General features: G+C 39.7%; 1 protein-coding gene across 1 annotated transcript in view; it reads left to right on the top strand.

Annotated features, from left to right (window-relative positions):
• ZFAND3 (zinc finger AN1-type containing 3) overlaps nt 1-7747 on the top strand; it is a 1811752-nt gene extending 1804005 nt beyond the window's left edge. The window contains exon 6 of the mRNA XM_044060318.1: nt 2704-7747. Coding sequence (XP_043916253.1) covers nt 2704-2858 — 155 coding nt within the window. The 3' untranslated portion in view covers nt 2859-7747. The remainder of the gene's footprint in view (nt 1-2703) is intronic.
• The last annotated feature ends 14141 nt before the right edge of the window (nt 7748-21888 follow it).

Here is a 21888-nt window from a genome sequence, read left to right as displayed (position 1 = left end):
AGGGATGGCCACACTATACTTTGTAACTTGATAAAGCCTGGGACACACCAGGCGAAAGCGCTTGTTTATACTGGCTGTGGATTATTAAAACAACTTCGTTTTTTATTCATTGGCGTTCTTGCTTTTGTTGGACCTACCAGCTGTGTTGAATTTAACTTGTGTCTAGTGCATTTTGTATTCCTGAACTTTGAACGTTTCATTATTTTTTGACAAATCCGAATTAGGAGAGACATTTGGTTAGTGTGGTCAGTTTCCCGGTCTTCTGAGTTCTGTTTTGAAGTCCTTTTAATATTTAATGAGTGCTTATTACCCTTGTGCTTTTTGCTTTCATGGTTTCTTCTTCAGTTGTTAGTGGATGTATTTTCTTGTTAGACAAGCTTGTAAGTTTGTTCAGTGCATTAGGGTGAAACTGGATATTTGCATGGTCTGGTGTGTCGTCATAAGAGCACATACCATTGTGTCTGGGAGCCACAGGTTTTTCAGCCTTGTGATAAGCTAAAGGTGGCTTTCTCACAGGTCAGCTGACATGGTATCTTGTCTGTTTTTCTGGTGTGGAGGATTGATTTCATACTAGCTTAGACTTTTGCCATGGGGCATCTTAGTCATTTAGCTCCGTGGCATGGTGGGAGTTGCTTTGAATTTCAATCACTGTTGGATCCTGCTCATGCCATCATTGCATAATCATTCTTTATTAATGTTTTACAGAAATCTTTTTGTTCCCAGAAATGTGTTCCATGCTTCAGTGTATGCGGTTGTTGGTTATGTAGAAAAATTGAGTTGTATGTCATGCTTTTGTTCACTTCATCTGGGTCAGATTCTACTGGTATCATAGTAAACTAGTACTGTTGTTACCTAGTGTGTCCTGAGTTAGCAGGTTTGCAAAGTGTCATTTCATTTTAATTGTCTCTTGAGATTCCGCCCCAGCAATTGGTCTTCAGTAGCTGTGGTACATACAGAGGGGTCCTTTAGATACTTAAGTGTTATATGTAGACTCCTTAGCAGTGTTGTTGATGTATGCAGTCCTTTAAGTATTTTACACTTTCCTGGATCATCTAGCCTCCCCTTTACTTCATGTTCTGTTAAACATTATTGTGATTTACAGGGTCGGCAGCCAGGACATACTTCTCGCAAAGAAAATGCTTCTGGCTTGTGGTGTAATGCTTTAACCTGAAATTTGTGACTTTCATATTCTGGGAGACTTGCACATTCTTTGTGCAAGTCTTTTTCATTAAGCTGGTCTCTAGAAGATATTAGATGCTGACCTTCTCCAACATATGGTGTTTTTGCCTATGAGCATCCAGTTGTGGTACTGTTCACATTTCCTCGTCTCAGAATGGGTGAACTTGGTTTTGATTGTTTTATTTTGTTAACTGGGGTAGAGCACTGATAAAAGTTGACCATTTGCAGTCTCTGCCTAGAATGCATTTTACAAGCAGAATAAACAGTACATCACTAATTACAGACACGGGAAACAATATATTCACAAAACATGAAGTTCAGAAACTGTGTACTTTGTTAGTATTGGTAGTGGGAAACGAGGTACACAATACAGTATGCAACTTGAATAGGGGAGTTGGTCAGACTTGAGTAAGGAGTAGAGTTAGATAGTAGTCATATACATATTTACATAACAGAAAGCTCACACGCTACAAAGAAGTATGAACTTTCATCATCTTAGATTGTTGTTCATAAATAAGTACAAGGCTAGCTGCCCTTGTGGACCATTTTAAGTCTAGGCAGTTTCCCTTTTTGTACTTGAAATAACCAATCCCATTTGGTTGCAGATTAGTCTTACCCATCCCGTGGTTGATAATTGTATAGTACTCTAAATAATAATAACTTGAGATCATTCCATAGATAATTTGAGGAGACCCATGCATGGGATAAAGCATTTAGAAGCTGCCTGTGTCCAGTACTACTGTATAGGGGTAGTCCTGGGATACATTTGCGTTTCCTATCCATAAATCTAAGTTGCACTTGAAAGTGGACAGGGGTGAACTTTGTTTTATCCAGATGGGCCGTCTGTTCCATAAATAAGTGGTATACTCTGCAAACTATACCTATCCCTCCAAACTGTTTTGGTGATGCTGCAGAAGAAGCTTAGATCCCTAGACAGAGTATTTCTTATGCCATTTGACTTGCTGATATGTAGTAAATCTGTCTATAATTATATTTAATTGTTTAATTATATGTAACTAATATATATATCTATATCTATATATATATATATATATATAATTACATAAAGTAGTAATTTTCCTTTTCCACCGATCTAGAGTACTTACCAAGCCGCGTTAAAGAATCTACTGCTTATCCCAAATGACTGAATGGTAAGGTTTTCATTACCAGATTAATCCAAATTGAGTTAGAGCTCCTGTATTTTCATAGCCTTCTGCAGCAATACTGCCTTTACTTGCTAATTCAAAAAAAAAATTGCACATAGATTTAACAGAAACACACTTAAGTACTGACACAGGTCAGCACTGTACGAAGTACTTCTGTGGAGTTCTAATTACTTAATAGCAGTGTTTGAGATGTGATCTTGTGAAATTCTGCAGAGAATTCTGTTTGGGTAGATTCTGGTTTTACTTCACTTTAAGCCATGTGGCAAGTTTTCTGTGCTGTTTTTCATGGATTGATCACTGTAAGAAGGATAACCAGCATGTTATCACTACCCGTATCCCATTTTCTGTTTTTCTTCAGGTTATGTGTTCTGCATGTTACATCGTCTGCCAGAGCAACACGACTGTACATTTGATCACATGGGCCGTGGACGTGAAGAGGCCATCTTGAAAATGGTGAAATTGGACCGGAAAGTGGGACGAGCATGCCAGCGCATCGGGGAGGGGTGCTCTTGAATGCAAGATCCTGGTGTCAAGTTTCTCTTAGCTCACAGATGTTAGCCTTATTTAGGATGAACTTAAGCGAGATAACCCTTATACCGGGCAACTTCCAGACTTTAGCCAATCAGCTTCTACCACTGCAAGACTTTTTTTGGTACTTGTGGCATTCTGGCCACTGCTGGTGCACGTTGACTTCTGCCCGGGGTCTGCTAGCCACCGTTGATAAATGATAACTTCGCATGACACAGTCTGGCTGCGGAGAGAACACTTTTTAATGTAACTAAATAGAGGTTCCATTTTTCTTATTCTTTTGTTTTCTTTTTATTTTCAGTGGCTTTTAAAATGTAATTTGGACTCCTTGCTGGAATCGTGTCTATAGTCATCTCAAGTTTTCTGACAAGAATGCAGCCCCTAGTTGGTCCAGGCATACACTTTTCACTAAAGTCACACCCTACTCACATGGTAGTATGCTGTTGCACCCACACCCTATTAAAAAACTCACACTATTTACTTACTTTTTCACTGTTATGCATGCCACAACACACATGGTAGCATCTGTCATAACCAAGCCTTATACATTAGTGTTTATTGTCAACACTCAGGTGCGTCTCTTTTGGGCCAAGATCCTTTAACATTGGCCTGACTGTACACTTCACCTCAAGAAACAGGCAAGCTGCTGAATGTGAAATAATCAGTTTAGCTCTGCCTGTTAGATGGACCCCAATTGGCTGCTGTTTTCTTAGTTGCATGTGTATCCGATTGTAGCAAGGCTACTTAGCAGATTGACCGTGGTTGGAAATCTTGAGACTTTAAACTGTAAGCAATTTAAAGTGAAAGGAAGAGAAAAATGAGTTTTTCAACAGGTTGATATATTTAACATTGTCAAATAATAACCAAGGAAGTGCCTCTAGTCCTTGTAACCTTGAAACTTGTGGAAGGTAGCAAGAAGTTGGGTGGGGATGGGGGTGGCATTCTGTTTTCAGCGGTGACTATTGCCTGATATGTTTCCTGGCTCAGGGTCAAAGTATCTGTGAATAAACCAAGGAGAATGCTGCTGTGTAGAGTCCCACAGTTGCACTTTCATAAGCTGTCTTCACTGTTTTCTGCAGTCTGTCTAGACAGAGCTGTTTTTGATTTATCAGTTGCTTTATTTTTCATTGACAGTGATGTGGGGAATTTTTAATCAGCCATATGTGCTGAAGGTTACAAGGGAGAAGGTGTGCTTCCAATATTACCTTTGGAGGCTTTAACATGTTCCCTTTCCGTACTAAAGACTTTTAGAAAACATCAGGACAGACTTGCATTGCAGGAACAGTTGATCTAACTTTCCACAGAGGGAGTTGCAAGTGAGCACCAGCACAGCCTTCTGATAAGGGATGAAGTACAAAACCTATAATGCAACTCCCTCATAATGAATTAGTGTCGCATCATGACGCAGAGGAATGGCATATAGGTGGCCCAAATGGGATACCAGTTGGTCTTCAGAATGTCTTAAGTATCACTTTGAGCTTCCTGAAGCCTTTAGCATGAAAGGAGTAAAAAAAAATGGTTTATCTTTAACTTAATGGATTAAAGCAGTCAGCATTTTGAGTTAAGAATTTTCTAGCTTTATTTTATTTGAGGGGCCCAATGGTCTTCACTTTCAGATGATTACTCTAGATGCATCTTGCCTTAAGGTTTGGAACGTTCATGACCTTGCCTTATTCTGCAGTACAGAGGAACAGTAAATGACACACCCTGCATTTCAGAAGTGGTTTAGCTGGTGCCAGCACAGACCAACTTAGAATTCATGGGGACCAGTTAGTTAACTTCACTTAAAGGTCATGGCCACTAAGCTTACGTTAAGAAGGATACTGCAAATTTTCAGTTAAGACAAATCTTATTAGCTGCACTTTGATAGTGCTTCACTTTCCAAAATGTCGTGTTACAGCTATCTACAGAAGTGTACTCTCTCGCTCAGTGGTACTTACAGGACATCAATATCAGCTCACAATTTTTCTTTGAAAATGTGGTCAGAAGCGTATTTAGATTTTACTGTGTAACACTTCATAGAGCATTGTGAAGTGATTGTGGCTGTTAACAGTTACAACAAAAAAATTGCAAAGATGTTTGGGGTACTTAAAATTGTTTCAGTGCATTTTAACTGCTTCAGTCTTAAGTCTTGTTACATTTGTTTCATGATGGCTTGTCACGACTTGAGTACTTAATCCTTTAATGTAAAGGCTCTGGCACTTTCATCCATTCCCTTGCTTCCCATGCTTTATATCATAGCTTCTTATTGGACTTGGATCACAAAAGAAGATGCAACATTTTCTTCAGGTATTCTGTCTCTGCTGTTTGCTTCAAGGTACTTCAGTATCATTTTCATTGGCTTGAAGACCATGTTATGACTGCATGCTGCTTCAAAACTTCATATCCTAATTTTCAAGGTATGTGTGCTGTTCAAAAGATATACATTCATCTTGAAAGTGGAAGATTGATTCTGGAAACATGTTCTGTGCTTTAGATCTAGGAGATGGCATATGTAAAGGGGTAGGAGCTGTTAAAAGCTTCCCTGTTTGGTTATTAACATTAAAATGCGTATGATGACTTCCTTCAGGTTTTAAAAATAGTGTGCACTGCCTGGCAGAGAGGGTACTGTAAGCTTTGTTGTTTTATTCAAAATATAGTGTACAGTGTGGTAGGCCCGTGTTGTGAAGCATTTGCGTGGTGCACATAAAAGCATCAAGTGCATGGTGCTGTTGAAGCACTGTAAAGGGGATTGTCACTTTTGCTCAAAGGTGTATTGCATATAGAATAATTAAAGCAAACGTACTGTAAAATGGGTCCCAGCATTTTGCCCAACATATGTTTAATGATGGATTAGTACTGTATTGGGTGAATGACACTCTGGAACCGTTCCCCAACATCTGGCAACTGATAGGCGGCTGTTTATAGAAGGAATTCACTGTCTAGCTGTTAATTGCCGAATGTATAGAAAGTTTAATTGCTGGGCATTTAGTTGCTTGGGCCCTGAAGGAAGTATGCCTTTTTTTCATGGTATACAAGTAATGTATTGAGTTTCTGTGACTTAGTCTAGAAAGCGTGTGTTTCATGTTTTAAGTTTATTAATTGCTTGTTTTAACGTTCCGGAGTGATGTACATAGTAAACCATGCCAGTCACTACACAGATTATATAAAAGTAACATAATATTAAAAGTAATGTAATATAAAGTAATATATGAGTTGTAGCTTATCATTTAAGGCTCCATGGGGACTACAGATCCCTAAAAGCCTGGGTAAGTAAAAGCATTTTGAGGGTTGATTTAAAGGCCTTCAGTGAGGGGCTTAACTCTCACATCCAGCAATGCAGATAGTTGTGCGTTTTTTGCTTAATTGGAGGCCATCAGACAAACATTTCAAGTCTCAACCCTAGCAGTGTCTGAAAGCCCATTACTGTCCAGTTGTAAGGAGCAGCTCAGGATAGTGGTCAAGGAGCTTTTTCAAGTAGTATTTAATGTGTTGTATAACGCATGTTTAGTGGCATTGTAAGATACTAACAACACGGAAAGCTGCCACTAAATTCTTAAAACTAATATGCTTGTGAAGTGGTAGTATGATACTGTACTGAGCACTCAATGTTTGAGCACAGTGGTGACATCATTTTTGAAGGGTAGGGTATTTACTGCATGTGGGACACATTATTGATGCTGAGAGCATAAGTGCCATATTTGACATTCACTGTTATGTTTACTGAAGGTACTCCTCACAGTTAACAAGTGGCAGGTGTGTTCTGTTTTATGCTCCTCTTTGGTGTCTGAGGAAGATGTGTTTTGAGCAGTAGACAGAACTTATTTGCCCATACGTTAGTATGTGTGAGCCAATGTAGGGAACGGCTTTAGTGTTTAGAGGTTCATGAAAGTGGTTGTGTGAAATGGTTTTGCATTTACATTTTAGAATACTTGCATATGCTTCTCAGACATAGCATATGTAGAGTAAAAGGCAGAAATGAAGATCACACTATCAAATTTCTGGTGGTTGTGCATGCAGCATTAGGCCGACAAGGAACTGCTGTGTACACCATACCATTCCTAAAGGTGGCTGATGTTAATTAGTAGACAGGTTATGTACAGCATACCTGTTTCCTGAAGGTATTGTTTTCATGCTGATTGGGAGGGAGGGCACTTTACAGTATACTTCACTGCAGACTAATGCACAGTGGAAGTAAACTAAGAGGTTTGATATGGAAAGCTTCAGAAAAAAATGTATTCTTCCATTCCCTCACAAAGAGTCTCTTCTGAATTTATAAACTACAGGATTTATAGCCCAAATGTGGTACTAGAATGTTTTGAAATGGCAGCTGGGTCCTGCCATTAGGCTGTGATGCTGGTAGTCATGTGATTAGCGAATGGTGTCTCTCTACTTGTCTTCTCCAAACCAGAGGACTTCATTGTGTAAAATCAGTGTCCCTGCTGTTTTAACATTAACACCTGAAGGTAAAAACTAGTATATAAGTGTCAGTGTAGCACAACAAGTGGAATGCATTCTTTCACAAGTTTTACTTTGTTTTATAATTTTACTTTGTTGTTTTTCTTTTTTGACTTGAGACCTAGTCACAGACTGATCACTTAGATGTATGTCAAACACTAAGAATGCAAATTTGTTTTCATTTTGTTTCCTTTGAAAAGGGCTGTTCCTTGGTGATTGTTATGTGAAGTTTAAAAGTGAAGACATTGAAGCAGAACCTATGTTCTATACTGAAAACCTTATTTAACCCTTTGTGTTTTCCAGACTTACTGACACATGTAGCCTAGACCTTTCACTTTAGTTAATACTGTAAAGATGATTACAAAAAAGTTGTAACTTGATTGTTTTTTTCTTCTCTTCCTGCTGAAGAACATTAAACCAATCAGATTAAAGTCCAAGTTGCTTCTGATTATTTAATTTGAGTGTTTAGTGTTTTTTGAGTTGGTGTGATGATGCGGTTTGACACTTGATGTCCTTTTTCAGGAGTAGTCCATGTTACCTTTTGTAACTCATTTTAGGTGTAGACAAGAAACTAACCTCTTTGTAGTTGCCTTATTCAGTAATTCTTTCATTCATTTTATTTTACCCATTTTATTATGCTAAGGCCATGGCATTGGGGAGACGCAACCAGTCTAATGGCAACAGGCATAAATCAAAAAAAAACAGATTAAAATGGGATGCCAGTCTGTCATAACAAACACTCCTTCAGGCTATTTAGAAGATCACCAGTTCAGCTGTGAGCATGTCTCTTAAATCCATGCTGACACTAAGAACATGCAGACTCAGCAGGAAAGACATTCCAGCCAATAACTAAACAGGAAAACCAAGCAGTATGAAGCATCAGTATTAACTATTAACTGGACTGCCTGTCGATATTTTATATGAAGTTTTTTTCCCCACTGGGTTAGAGCACTGATCAAAAGTTGTCAATTTCAGTCTGAGTTTGAGATAAAAAGAATTACAGTATAGTGAGATTTTTATTTTATTTATTTTGCATTTGTAGCCCTTTTTCAGCGGAGACCTGGGGAGAAATGCTCCATAGTACAATTTAACAAGCACTTACACAGTTAGTGCAGTGTCATCTTAGTTGCATAGTAGAAACAATTTATCCTCTGTATGATAACATGGTGCAAGAATACCCAGAAAAAAATGTAGAATAACAGTACGATATAGATGGAAAAAAGAAAACAAATACATCTGCTTCTAGTTTTGAGAAGAAAGCATTTCACAGTGGACAAAGTTATGATGCCTGGTAGGTTAAAGAAAAACTTTGGAGAGGTTATAGAGATGAAAGTAGATTGAGTAGGGGTGGAAAGTGTTTACATAGGAATGTGAGAGTTAAAGAATGAGGGAAGAAGTTAGTAGAAAATATGGTGAGGATATGAAGATGAGGTGAAATGGAAGAGAGAATGAAGGGGGGAGATAGGGGAGAGAGTGAGGGAAAGAGTGAAATAGAAGATATGGTGCCTTAGCCTGGTGCTGTGCATGAACAAAGCCAGTTGTCAGTGAAGTGTGCCGTTAGAAGTTTCTTAAAGTTGAATGGGTTGTTTTTTTCAGGTATGTTGAGGGATGGCATTTCTGTCCCTTGATGTATGATTAGAGTAGAGAAAATCACCAAAAGTGGTGGTAGATTTTGTGACTTTAATTAGTAATTTATAAAGCAACACGAAAAAACGCATCCACAGCAACTAAGCACAGCAGTTGTATTCCACAATCTAATCACTGAATGTCCACCAGGTACAAAAAACGAATATAAAATAATTTATTGAGAAGTTAGCGCTTTCACCATAAAGGCTTCATCAGACTTATAAAATCAAAAGAGAATTTCAGACATTTAAATAACGTATCATTTCAGCTGATTGGTTGTAACTAAGTTTGACATCACGCATTAATAGACAGTTGCTTAACTTTAAAGCCATATATTCAAACTCAAAGACAATAGGTAATCCATGTAATAAAATTAACATTGCAAGATAGAGCCAATAATTAAAGATAAAAATTAAAAAGTATAAATAATCAACAGACTAGGAAAAAATATACACTAGAATATAAAACTTTTGTTGTCAGCTAAAGCACTTATTGTCAACTAAAACATACTACTGGCTTATGCCAGCCTGGCTTGACCTATCTAAGTAAATGACCAAATGTCAAAGTTTTATTCATGAATGTCATCCTACAGAAAGCAATGAAAATACATTCTGTAAAAAATTGCAACTAATGACCAAACCTTGTTATTGCATTTAAAATCAATATTATAAATTAATAACAGACATTTCATGAATATAGTTTAATATGACAAAGTAACCTTCATTTAGATAGTTTCATATTTTTAGCCTCCTATTCCGTAAAATAGGTTTTAAGGGCGTTTTATCGTTCAGCCCTGGTGATCTATCAGCCCTAAGTCTGATGATCCATCTTAATTCACACTCTCCAGTGTGATTTTCGAGGTCGCCACCTCGTATGTTAGGACTGATATTCTACACCACTGAAAACTTGAAAACATGTGCTGGACCTGCCTGTCTGTTATGCTTGGCAAGGGCGTTAATTGCGGAGCCAATACGTATTTGATGCAGGTGTTCTCTAATACGCTCACAAAATTTCCTGTTAGTCTTGCCTATATAAAACGCTGTACATGATGAACACTTTGCAAGATAAATGACATGTTCACTTTGCTGTCTAATGACTTGATTTCTAAGTTGTTCCTCTTCAGGACTAAAAAATTAATTTAAAAGTCTCGTAATTAAAACTGAGGCCCAAGTTTAACTGTTGCCACTTAAATAAAAGCTCAGGATGGAGATTACCTGTGGTTGGCATTTTTAAGATGCGCAGCCCTCTCGGTACAATTTTCTTTTGTAGGCATACCTCAAAATGTTGGTGCTGCAATTGCATCCGTTTTAACTTTAAAAAGTCAAACTCAAGCATGTTCATGTCTTCCGTAAAGCCAACTAGGTTCTCCACATCCTCATTATCGCCATTATTTTCAGCCAGTTCCTCGTGTAGCATCAGTACGTTCTCATTACCGGATACACAATTTTGGAAACGTGCTGACTTCCGGTCTTCTGCAACTTGCCCGTTTATGTGTATGGTAGTTCAACGATATTACTTGAGGTTTCTGCCATGTCCCCTTGGCGGTGTAAAAGAAAACAAAATGTCAATGATACTAAAAAACAAAAACACTTCCAAAGGGTGAAAGCTTCTGTGGCTCCAATAACAATATAAAGCAACACGAAAAAACGCATCCACAGCAACTAAGCACAGCAGTTGTATTCCACAATCTAATCACTGAATGTCCACCAGGTACGAAAAACTAATATAAAATTTATTTATTTTTTAGTTCTGACACATATAAAATTAACAACATCATTAAGAAACATTGGGGGACCATGTTTCTAGATGAGAATATAAAAAAGATAGTGGGGAATGACCCGAAGTTTTTGTTTAAAAACAAAAAGAATTTAAAACAAATTTTATGTCATCATACATCTGCAATGATAAATAGCAATCATTCATTGAATGATGGCAACACCAAACCTTGTAATAAATGTAATCAGTGTGAATACATTGATACCAGACCTACATTCACACACCCTATCTCTGGTCAAGAGTTTGCTTTTCGTACAGCTACTAATTGTCAAAGTGAACATGTCATTTATCTTGCAAGGTGTTCATCATGTACAGCATTTTATATAGGCAAGACGAACAGGAAATTTCGTGAGCGTATTGGAGAACACCTGTATCAAATACGTATTGGCTCCGAAATTAACGCCCTTGCCAAGCATAACAGACAGGCAGGTCCAGCACATGTTTTCAAGTTTTCAGTGGTGCAGAATATCAGTCCTAACATACAAGGTGGCAACCTCGAAAATCACTCTGAAGAGTGTGAATTAAGATGGATCATCAGACTTGAGGCTGATAGATCACCAGGGCTGAACGATAAAACGCCCTTAAAACCTATTATACGGAATAGGAGGCTAAAAATATGAAAATATCTAAATGAAGGTTACTTTGTCATATTAACAAACTATATTAATGAAATGTCTGTTAATTTATACTATTGATTTAAATGCAATAACAAGGTTTGGTCATTAGTTGCAATTTTTTACAGAATGTATTTTCATTGCTTTCTGTAGGATGACATTCATGAATAAAACTTTGACATTTGGTCATTACTTAGGTCAAGCCAGGCTGGCATAGCCAGTAGTATGTTTTAGCTGACAAAAGTTTTATATTCTAGTGTATATTTTTTCCTAGTCTGTTGATTATTTATACTTTTTAATTTTTATCTTTAATTATTGGCTCTATCTTGCAATTTTAATTTTATTACATGGATTATCTATTGTCTTTGAGTTTGAATATATGGCTTTAAAGTTAAGCAGCTGTCTATTAATGCGTGATGTCAAACGTAGTTACAACCAATCAGCTGAAATGATATGTTATTTAAATGTCTGAAATTCTCTTTTGATTTTATAAATCTGATGAAGCCTTTATGATGAAAGCGCTAACTTCTCAATAAATTATTTTGTATTCGTTTTTCTTACCTGGTGGACATTCAGTGATTAGATTGTGGAATACAACTGCTGTGCTTAGTTGCTGTGGATGCGTTTTTTCTTGTTGCTTTATATTGTTATTGGAGCCACAGCAGCTTTCACCCTTTGGAAGTGGTTTTGTTTTTTAATTAGTAATTTATCTGACAACCTTAGAGTTCTATTATTGGAATAGGGTTCTAGTAGATTTTGTTTGGGCACTTTTCTGTCTTGTGTAGTATGGACGGTTGTGAGTTGATTGAGAGATTGGAGGTTGGGTAGTGCTAGCCAGTTAAGTTGGCGAAGAGCTGCACAGTGGTGGGATCTGTGCTGAGTTTGTGGCAAATTTTGCAACTTTGTAATAGGCTTCTAGCTGAGCTACGTCAGTTTTCTTAAGTTTGGTGAATATGGGTAAGGTGTGTAATAGGGTAGATAGTAGATGGGTTATGGCAGTAGCTTGCCTGGTGGGGCTCGTAAGATATGATTTGAATCTGTAGAGAGCCAAGATTTATATGGGTCTTTTTTATGACAAGGCTAAGTGTTTATTGAACCTCGGGCCATTGTCAGTGTTGACTCTGAGCAGTTTAGTGTGAGACAGCTTCAATTTTAGTGGTGGTTGCTGAATATTTGAGGAGGAGACATGTTAGGTCAGGTGATTTGTTGTCCGAAAATGTCATTAATTTAGTTATATTGGGGTTGAGAATAAGTTGATAGTCAGCGAGCTAGGATTCTGTGGCTGAGGAGGATGTTTGCATTATTTCTTGGAGCTGTCTGAGGGGGGTGTGCAGCACAGACATGTGTGGCGTCATCTATGCATTGAATGGTGGTGGCTAGGTTAGTAGCAGAGTGAAGTTTGTTGGTGAATATAGTGAAAAGGAGAGAACCAAGAACTGAACCTTGTGAGACTCCTACTGTGACAGGTAAGTGGGAGGATAAATTACCTTGCCATTATACCTTGCCATCTGCTTGCTTGTTGTCGGTCTGGTAAGCAATTGTGAAACCAAGAGAGGGTGGGGTTGTTTAGGTTTACTGATGCTAGTTTGCTGAGGAGTTTTTGGTGGAAAACCGTATTGAATGCCTTGGACATATCTAGAAAGATGGAAACGAATTATCTTGGCATTTTTGAGTTGGGTAATTGTGTTGGTAAAGCTTATTAGAGGGGTTATGGTACTGTGACTGGGTCTGAAGCCGTGTTGGGAGTTTGTAACTAGTTTCTTGCTTAGAAGGTAATTTATGAGTTGTGTTAGTACAATTTTCTAGAATTTGAGAGAGGGGATAGTATGGCTATTGGGTGGCAGTCTGAGATGTCTGTTGAAGTGCCAACTTTATGGAGAGGTGACTTAGGAGATTTTCCAGAGCTTGGGAATATATTCTGAGATGGACCAGTTGATTGAGAGAGACTGGGAACACAATAACATTGCGTGCTTGTTTGAGGTATTTATTTGGGAGTTGATCTGCTGCCAGTGGTGTGGTAGTTTTTTTTTTTATTGTGCTGGTTTGAACAGGTTTTAAGACAAATGAGTTAGGAGTTACTTAAGTTTTTGTAGGAATGGTTAGGGGGTATTGTTTTTGATTAGTGACAGTATAGAGTTGGGGAAATATATATTGAATTGGGTGGCAAATGCTGTCAGTGGTACTTGTGGTGGTGGAGTTGAAGTTGACATTTGGCTAGGATGAGGGAGATATTTTACAGCACTCCAGAATTTTTGTGTTTTGTTTTGTTTTCCCCGTGTCTTCGTATAATATACCTTTTTGTCATTCTTTTAGTTTTTTTGAATTGTTTCTTAGGCCACCCTAGACTACTGCTACTAAGTTTTGTTTACCTGGTTTTGTGTCCAGGCTTTGTTTCTCTTCTTGAGTAATGCTTTGGTATCTTTGGATAGCCATGGTGTGCAGGTAGATTTTACACTTACATTCCTGGTGGATGTTAGGATAAGTATGTTTAAGAATTTGGTATTAAAGTATTATTCGGCAGAGTAGAGTTGGAGATGTTTTAGGCGAGACCAGTAGGAGTGATGAGAATATATCTGGTGAAAAATGTTTTTTGTTTTGGATTTGTTTGTATGTGATAATATTTTTTTTTTGGGGGGGGGGGGTAAAGACATTGCTTAAGAAGATATGTAGGATGATGGTCACTGAGGCCGTCGGGTAGGTAACCGGATAGGCTGGTGTTAGTTTTGTTGGTTAAGCTCCAGTCAACTGTTGACTGTCTCTTGCTGTATTTATCTATTCTGGTTTGGGATTGTATAGTTTGTGTGTTGAGGGGTTGTCAGGCACAGGTAAGCCAGTCCATATTGAAGTCCCCCATTATTATGGTTTCCTGATTAAATGTGGAGGACGACTAGTGATGCAAGGTTTCGACTGTAGAATTGTTGCCAGGTGTGATGTAGATTGATAAAATGATTGTATATTTTTGAGATTAATTTTAAGATGGGTAATTAATATTTCTGTGTTAGTTCAAGGCATTCAACTTTTACTGTATTTTAAAGATTACAGCTATACCACCACTGCATTTGTGTATTCTGTCTAGCCTGTGAATGTTGAAACCTGGGGTTAGAATTTCATTGTCTTATGTGAGCTTTTAGCCACATCTCCATTATTGCTATGTCTGGGGAGTGTAGGGAGAGGAATGCATGAAAGTCATGTATTTTGTTTGTGAGGCTTCTCAGATTCAAGTTTGCAAGTAGAAAGTCAGAGCTATCAAATGAGAGATTTGTGAAGAACTGGGTGTGGGTGGTGGTGTGTTGTTTGATGACTTGGTTCTTGACTTGGTTTAGGACCAAGGTTAGGGTGGATGTCTCCACTTAGTTTGAGGAGAGAGAATTTATGAAGGAATGGGTGTAGAAAATTGGGTGTCAGTCTGGAGTATTTGCAAGTTAGATGGGGAGTAGCTGGTTGTCGTGCATATTGGTTTGCAAAAAGTTCTGTATTGGTGTTTACAAGGTGTGATATGTAGATGTTTGTGAGTGTGGTGTAGGGAAGAGAGAGGGAAGAGTGGGTAGGATAGGATGTTTTAGTGATTAGCTAATTGTGGTAAGAGGTCAGATGGAGGGCTATAAATAGTAAAAAGAGGAGAGGTCATGTGAAGGGCTATAAATAGAAGAGAAGTGTGTAATAGTAACATTGTTGGTTAGTGGGTGTGTAATGGGAGGGATGTTATGTATGTGGCTTGTTAAGTAGTAAGGCTTGTGATTGGATAATTAGTTGTGGGTGTGGTCTGTTGGAAATGTAATTGTAGTGGGACTGGGTGAGAATTGGGGGTGGGGTAGGAGAGCAGTGTGAGCCTGCGCAGAGCGAGGACAGAGGGATGAGCTGGACTCCGATATTGGCCAAATTCGTATTAATATAGTCAGGGTGCGAAGATGAAATAAAGGGGTGGAGATTCTATGATTAAAAAAAATGTAGAGGTGAGCATGACAAAAATGAGGTGAGGGTTACTTTACAGTAGACAAGGTGGTTTGATAACTATGGCTGAGAAGGATGGTAGTGGTAAGGTGAGAGGGATAGGCCAGATCTAATAGCTTGATTAAGGAAGGAGGGGATGCAGTGAGGAGTAACTGGGAGTGGTGATGTGTGAAACCCCTATGAGGAGGAGTTGAACATAAGTACTGAGGTAGCAAAACACCTTTAACACACACCAATAGCCCGAGAGTTGTAGCTATTTGCTGGGGACTGTGATTTGAATAATGTTTGTCACTTGTGGCCAGAGTAATGAAGCTGTTGGTGCCAGGATGTGAGAGAGAGTCTGTAGTCTAGGAAAAGATAAGAGTAGAAGAAAGGGTTACGATCTCTGAAGGTATAGTTAAGATACTGTTCTCTAAGGGAGGTACGATAAGTGGGAAAATTGCAGGAGTTATAGGGAGAGGGAAGAGGCAGAATTAGCAAGTAGTAAAAACGTTAGAGAACCTATGCAACCGTAATTACTAGTCAGCAATCCTCAGTATAATTAAGCAGAACCATATACAGAGTTTTATAGGCTGCAAGGTATCAGGCTGAAAAACAAATACATTTAGTATCAGCAGCATACAGTTGAAAAGTAATGTTCTATATGGAAAAGCATAAAACACAAATGCATTTAGTGTCAGCAGCAATTAACGTTCTGTATGGAAAAACACAACCACCCTAACTGCAGAGAAGCCTGTTTAGTTTAGTGCAATAAGCATGGTCTCCGTTATCATCTTACTAAGGTAAGCACACTTTAAAGCTTACGGTTGGTTTCCAGTGACTATAGCATGTAGTATAAGAGGCTTCACTATGGAAGCCCAAGTAGTGCAGTCATTATTATATCAACTGTTACATGCACTTGCAGACTTTACATTTGAGCTTTGTGAACAGAGCGACCCGCATTTACTGAGTCAGGTTTGAGTCCAGGGCTAAGGACTTAGTTGTTTAAGTGTTGTGTAGGTGTTCAGCAGACTGCAGTGTATGTGCTGCACAGTCTATTCTACCTGGGTGTACATTTAGAGTAAAATAGACCCACTTTAGTTGAGTACATAGTGAAAGACTGTAGAAACAAGGGTGTATGGAATTTAGAATACAGCAGTTATAAACAGATAGCCGTTACCAATCTTGCAACGTATGCATTTGGTAAAGCAGAGCAACACAAAAATCCGGATGTTCTTCGTGTTTCACTGTTGCAGTCATTACATTTGGGTAATCTGCTGGCAGGTTGCCCTCAGTCAGCCTGAATTCCAAAGTCTTGGGTCCTGCGTCGGTTGCTGTCTCCTCTTCCATGACGTCAGGTCGTCAGTGGTATAAAACATGCAGCCGATGCCATTTTCTTTAGTCTTTCTTGCCGTGCGGTGCCCAAAGCAGATGCATTTCGTAAGTGACGGTCGTCCGACTACTGAAATATTCGAGTTTGAGTTTCAGAACCGAAGTCTTCAGTACCCCGTTGGGGAAACTTTTTTTCTTGCTTTTTACTGATGTCAGAAAAAGTTAATAATTGTATTATTTGTGGGAAGCAAATACCTCATAAGGATTTCCATTTATACTGTATTCCTTGCCTAGGCCCTGACCACAACGTGCCTGGCTGTTGGTTTTGTGCTAGATTTAACGAACGCACTATTAAGCGTCAGTATATTTTTGCATCTAAGTATTTTGGAAACAGATTTAACTACCCAGAAATGTCTAATAGCAATCGGACTACCGGAGTGCATAAAAATGCAAAGAAAAGGACAGAGAAAGGCAGTAGAGATCCAAAACAGATGAAGCTTCTCCTAAGCCAGTCGCTGGTTCGCCGGTACTCAGTGAGGCGCTTTCGCAGCCCCTGATACCCGCTACCTTCGAGTCGCAGGCTTCTACCGACACCCATGTGGAGTCCGGCATGCCGCAAGATACTCAAGGTATTGGACCAATGGATGTATCTCCCTCGGATGGGGCCAGAGCCGCTGAGCAGGCACCGGCTTCTGAGGGTGTATTCAGACCTCAACATTTATATATCAAACAGACGAAAGCTGCAAAACCAAAGGCAAAGATATCTTCTAAAACTAAAAAAAACGACGCCTGAGCCACGTGCACAGGCCTCTATGCCTAATAAACAGATGATCAAAATGGGTGAAGACCTTATCTTGATCAGGGGTACCCATCCCCCTCCAGATAAGAGGCCTAGGCAAGACAATGAATCTTCAGATCAGGTTTCTATTTCTTCTGATTCCTCTTCTGATCAGGAATTATCTTTACCTCCCTATGAGGATTCTAATGCTGAGGAGTCTATTCCATCTACATCTCCTCCTGAGGATTACTCATTTGGAGAAACCTTGCATACTTTGAGGAAGCATTTTCACTGGGAGAGTCAAGACTTCTCAGAATCAAAAAAGAGGCTCAGGGATTTCCTTCTCCCTCAGCACAAACCTTTAACCATTCCCCCTGTTTTAGATGTTGTAGATGATGTGTTTTCAGAGTTGAGCCCTGACCCCTGACTCCTTACTTCCGGCTCCGAGTAAGCCTGACAGATATTACAGGGTCCCTGACTCATACACATTTCTATTTAGAAACCCTGCTGCTGATCCTGAAACTATTTCACAGGGTCCAAAGGAAGTTAAGGCCTCAACAGCAAAAAACCCTACCCCTCCGACAGACATTCTAGGGCACTGGACAGATGGGGGAAAAAAGGTTTATACATCTGCAACATTGGCAATCAGGGCCTTAAACTTTCAATTTCAAATGCATAAGTACCAACAACATGTTATGGGATTGCTGAAACAGAAAATGATGATTTCAGAATGTGCAGAAAATAAGGAATTGCAAGAATTATTGCATGCAGCTGAAAAGTTGGAAAGCATACTTTGCAATGTGGTTTTGATTCTTTAGAGGCCTCCTGCAGGGCCGCAGTTACTGGATCTGTGATTAGGAGGCATGCCTGGTTAAAGGAACAAAATTTGCCTGATCATGTTAAAGCTAAATTGCTAGTTGCACCTTTACAGCATGATTCTCTGTTTGGTATTAAGATAGAAGAGGTTTTAAAGAAAATGGAAGACAAAGCTAAGTCTATGCAAACTGTTAAAAATTGGTCCTTTCCTGTGTCAGAGCTCAAAGGGGCAAATCCAGACACCCTAAGGGTTCCAGGTACCAGGCTCGAGTCATACAGGTCAAGCCAATGAGGCGCATCCACCTCCAAATCTGGAGGAGATAAAGCGCAAGCCTACAGAAAGCAATCCCAATGACTTCCCTCTGCCTACACTGAGTACTTATCTTTTGGCAGCACCCATAGGGGGAAAATTAGCGCTTTTTGCTCAAAATTGACAGTTAACCCCAGGACAAGTGGGTACTAAACATCGTATCACAGGGATACAGATTCCATTTCCACACTCTGCCAATGACAAATGGTTGGCCAGAACTACCAAAAAAAAACAATGGGCATTGGCACAGAAGCAGGTTACGTCCCTCATTGATATGGGGGCCATTCAGACAGTACCAGAACAGGAAAAAGGACAAGGATTTTACTCAAGACTGTTCTTGGTACCCAGAAAGGACAAGGCCTGGCGGCCAGTACTGGATTTATCGATTTTGAACACATACTTGGACATTCCAAAATTCAAAATGCTCACTTTGCAACAGTTTCTGCCCATGCTGGGCAAGAATGCTTGGCTGGTGACTTTAGACCTAAAAGAGGCATACCCGCATGTCCCAATAAGACAGTCGTGCAGAAAGATACCTCAGATTCAAGGCTGGCTTAATGCATTACCAAGTCTCTGCACTGTCCTTTGGCTTATCTACTGTGCCCAGGGTCTTTACAAAATGCCTGACACCAGTAATTGCATTTTGCAGACAAAGAAGTATCCAAATATATCCTTACTTGGACGACTGTCTCATTCAAGCAGAGAACAAGGACACTCTTCTACGACACCTGGCGTTTGTGAAAAGGCTTCTAACATGCCTAGGGTACACAAACAAAAAGAAATCACAACTGGTACCCTCTCAAAAGGTAATATTCATGGGTGCAAGCTTGAATACAACTGCCCAGATGGCTTACCTCACGCCAGGCAAACAAAGGCAACTGACTACTTACTTCAAACTAATGGCAACAAAAACCCAGTCTTCTGCAAGACAAATTCTGCAGGCTCTGGGCTTCATGGCTTCCTGCATCCTACTAAGTCAATATGCAAGACTGCATATGAGGAAACTTCAGTGGTACCTAAAAAGTTTATGGAGTCAACATTCACATAGTCTGGAAACAATGATTCCTCTCATTCCCTGCCTACAACAGAAGTTTCTATGGTGGGCAAAGGCCTGTCACCAAAACATGGGACGGCCCTTCACTCTACCCCCTGCCAGCCAAACCTTAACAGATGCTTCAGGTTATGCCTGGGGGGCCCACATGGCAGGAAGATGCATTCAGAGCATAATGGCACCAAAACAAATGCATCTTCATATCAACCAGAAAGGGATGCTAGCTGTTCAACATGCCCTAACAGCCTTCAAGGACTTACTTCATCCAGGACAACTACTGATAAAGACTGACAACACCACAGTCATGTGGTATATAAACAAGCAAGGGGGCACTCACTCATATCCCCTTTGCAGATTAGCCATGCCACTGTGGGACACAGCTTTGACCTACCAAATACATCTTCAAGCTCAATTCCTGCCAGGAAAACAAAACACGCTGGCAGACAATTTAAGCAGAAACCTTATGGATCCTCACGAATGGAAACTAAACCCACAAGTCTTCAGCATGATAACAGAGAAATGAGGGAGCCCAGACATGGATTTATTTGCGCCTCCTCAAAATTTATCAACTGAAAAGATTCTGCACAACGACTTCTCACAGACAAGCATGGAAAGTGGACACCCTATCCTTCAGTTGCCTATCTGTTTATGCCTTTCCTCTTCTGCCTCTTCTTCCCTAAAAGTCAGACAAGAGAAACCAAAGATTATATTAATTGCCCCGGATTGGCCCCGCCAATACTGGTACCCAGTCCTAAATACCCAGCTTGGACCTTACCTCAAAATCCACAACTTCTGTCCCAGCAAAACAATCAGATCCTGCACAATCAACTACAACTGAACCTGGCAGCATGGCTAATCCTGTAATCATACAAATGACACCTCTCACTAAAGCTGTGATGGATGTCATTTTTGAAGCCAGAAGGCCTAGTACTAGAAAATCTTATGCTGACAAATGGAAGAGATTCTGTACTTGGAATCAAGCACAAGGAACTGATACAGCAGAATCACATATTCCTCAGATATTACAATACTTAACTGAGATGCTTGACAAAGGCCTATCTTTCTCATCAATCAAAATCCATGCCTCTGCCATTTCGGCTCATTACAATACAGAGCCACCAATCTTTTCTCATCCTTTGCTAAAGCAGTATCGTAGAGGAGCCAAAAATTTAAGGCCTCTTAGAAGATCATCATTACCTGCATGGGACCTCAATTTTGTGTTGGAAAAGCTCACCCTGCCTCCATTTGAACCAGCTGCTACCGCTGATATAAAGTACTTATCATGAAAGACAGCTCTGCTACTAGCAATTACTTCAGCAAGAAGAGTTTCAGAGCTACAGGCCCTCATGGCTGTAGATCCTTTTATCATATTTTACCCGGACAGGGTGTGTCTGAGGACAAATCCTACTTTTATGCGTAAGGTCGTTTCCAGTGTGGCTCTTAACCAAACAATTCATCTGCCAACTTTTTATCCAAATCCGCAGAACAAATGGGAGAGAATTCTGCATTCCTTAGACGTACACAGACAACTAAGATTCTACTTGAGCAGGACTAAAGCTCTAAGAAATACTGAGCAATTACTAGTGTCATATGCTGCAGGATCAGAAGGAAAGGCTATTTCAAAGCAGACAATTTCAAAGTGGATAAGCCATTGCATCCGTTTCTGCTACTTACAACATGGCAAACCTGTGCCCAAGGGCATTAGGTCTCACTCCACCGGAGCTGCAGCTACTTCAGCAGCCTTTCTCAGAGGAGTACCAACCAAGGACATTCTAGAGGCTGCTACTTGAGTTCTGTTCACACGTTTAAAAAGCATTACCATTTGCCTCTCTACTCTAAGTCCAGGGCAGGCTTTGCCACTGCAGTTGCCGCAGGGCCTTATAGCCTCACCTAATGCTGTTCAACTCCAACCTCCCAACCATAGAAGAACATAGTACAGTTGTGTACACTTATAAATGTAGATGTTCGAGTGTATTCACTGTTGCAGTTCAGGTTACCCTCCCTCCATCCCCATGTCATTCTACAGTCTGTCTTTCCTTCTCTATCTTCTGCAACCTAGGTGGTGTATTTGCTCATAGATGAAGGTAAAGTTTATATTGATGCATGTATATATACAATTTTTTATAATATTGCTATCTTTTTGGGGGCACCTGACATCGGGGGCAAGAAAAACTAAAGAAAATGGCGTCGGCTGCATGTTTTATACCCCTAACGTCATGGAAGAGGAGACAAGAACCGACGCAGGACCAAAGGCTTTGGAATTCAGGCCGACTGAGGGCAACCTGCCAGCAGATTACCCAAATGTAATGGCTGCAACAGTGAATACACTCTAACATCTACATTTA

Source organism: Protopterus annectens, chromosome 1.part0 (genome assembly GCF_019279795.1).
Source record: "Protopterus annectens isolate FY-2018-M chromosome 1.part0, PAN1.0, whole genome shotgun sequence".
Classification (NCBI taxonomy): domain Eukaryota; kingdom Metazoa; phylum Chordata; order Ceratodontiformes; family Protopteridae; genus Protopterus; species Protopterus annectens.
The sequence above is the reverse complement of the archived record's forward strand: the minus strand, read 5'-3'. Positions and strand labels throughout refer to the sequence as shown.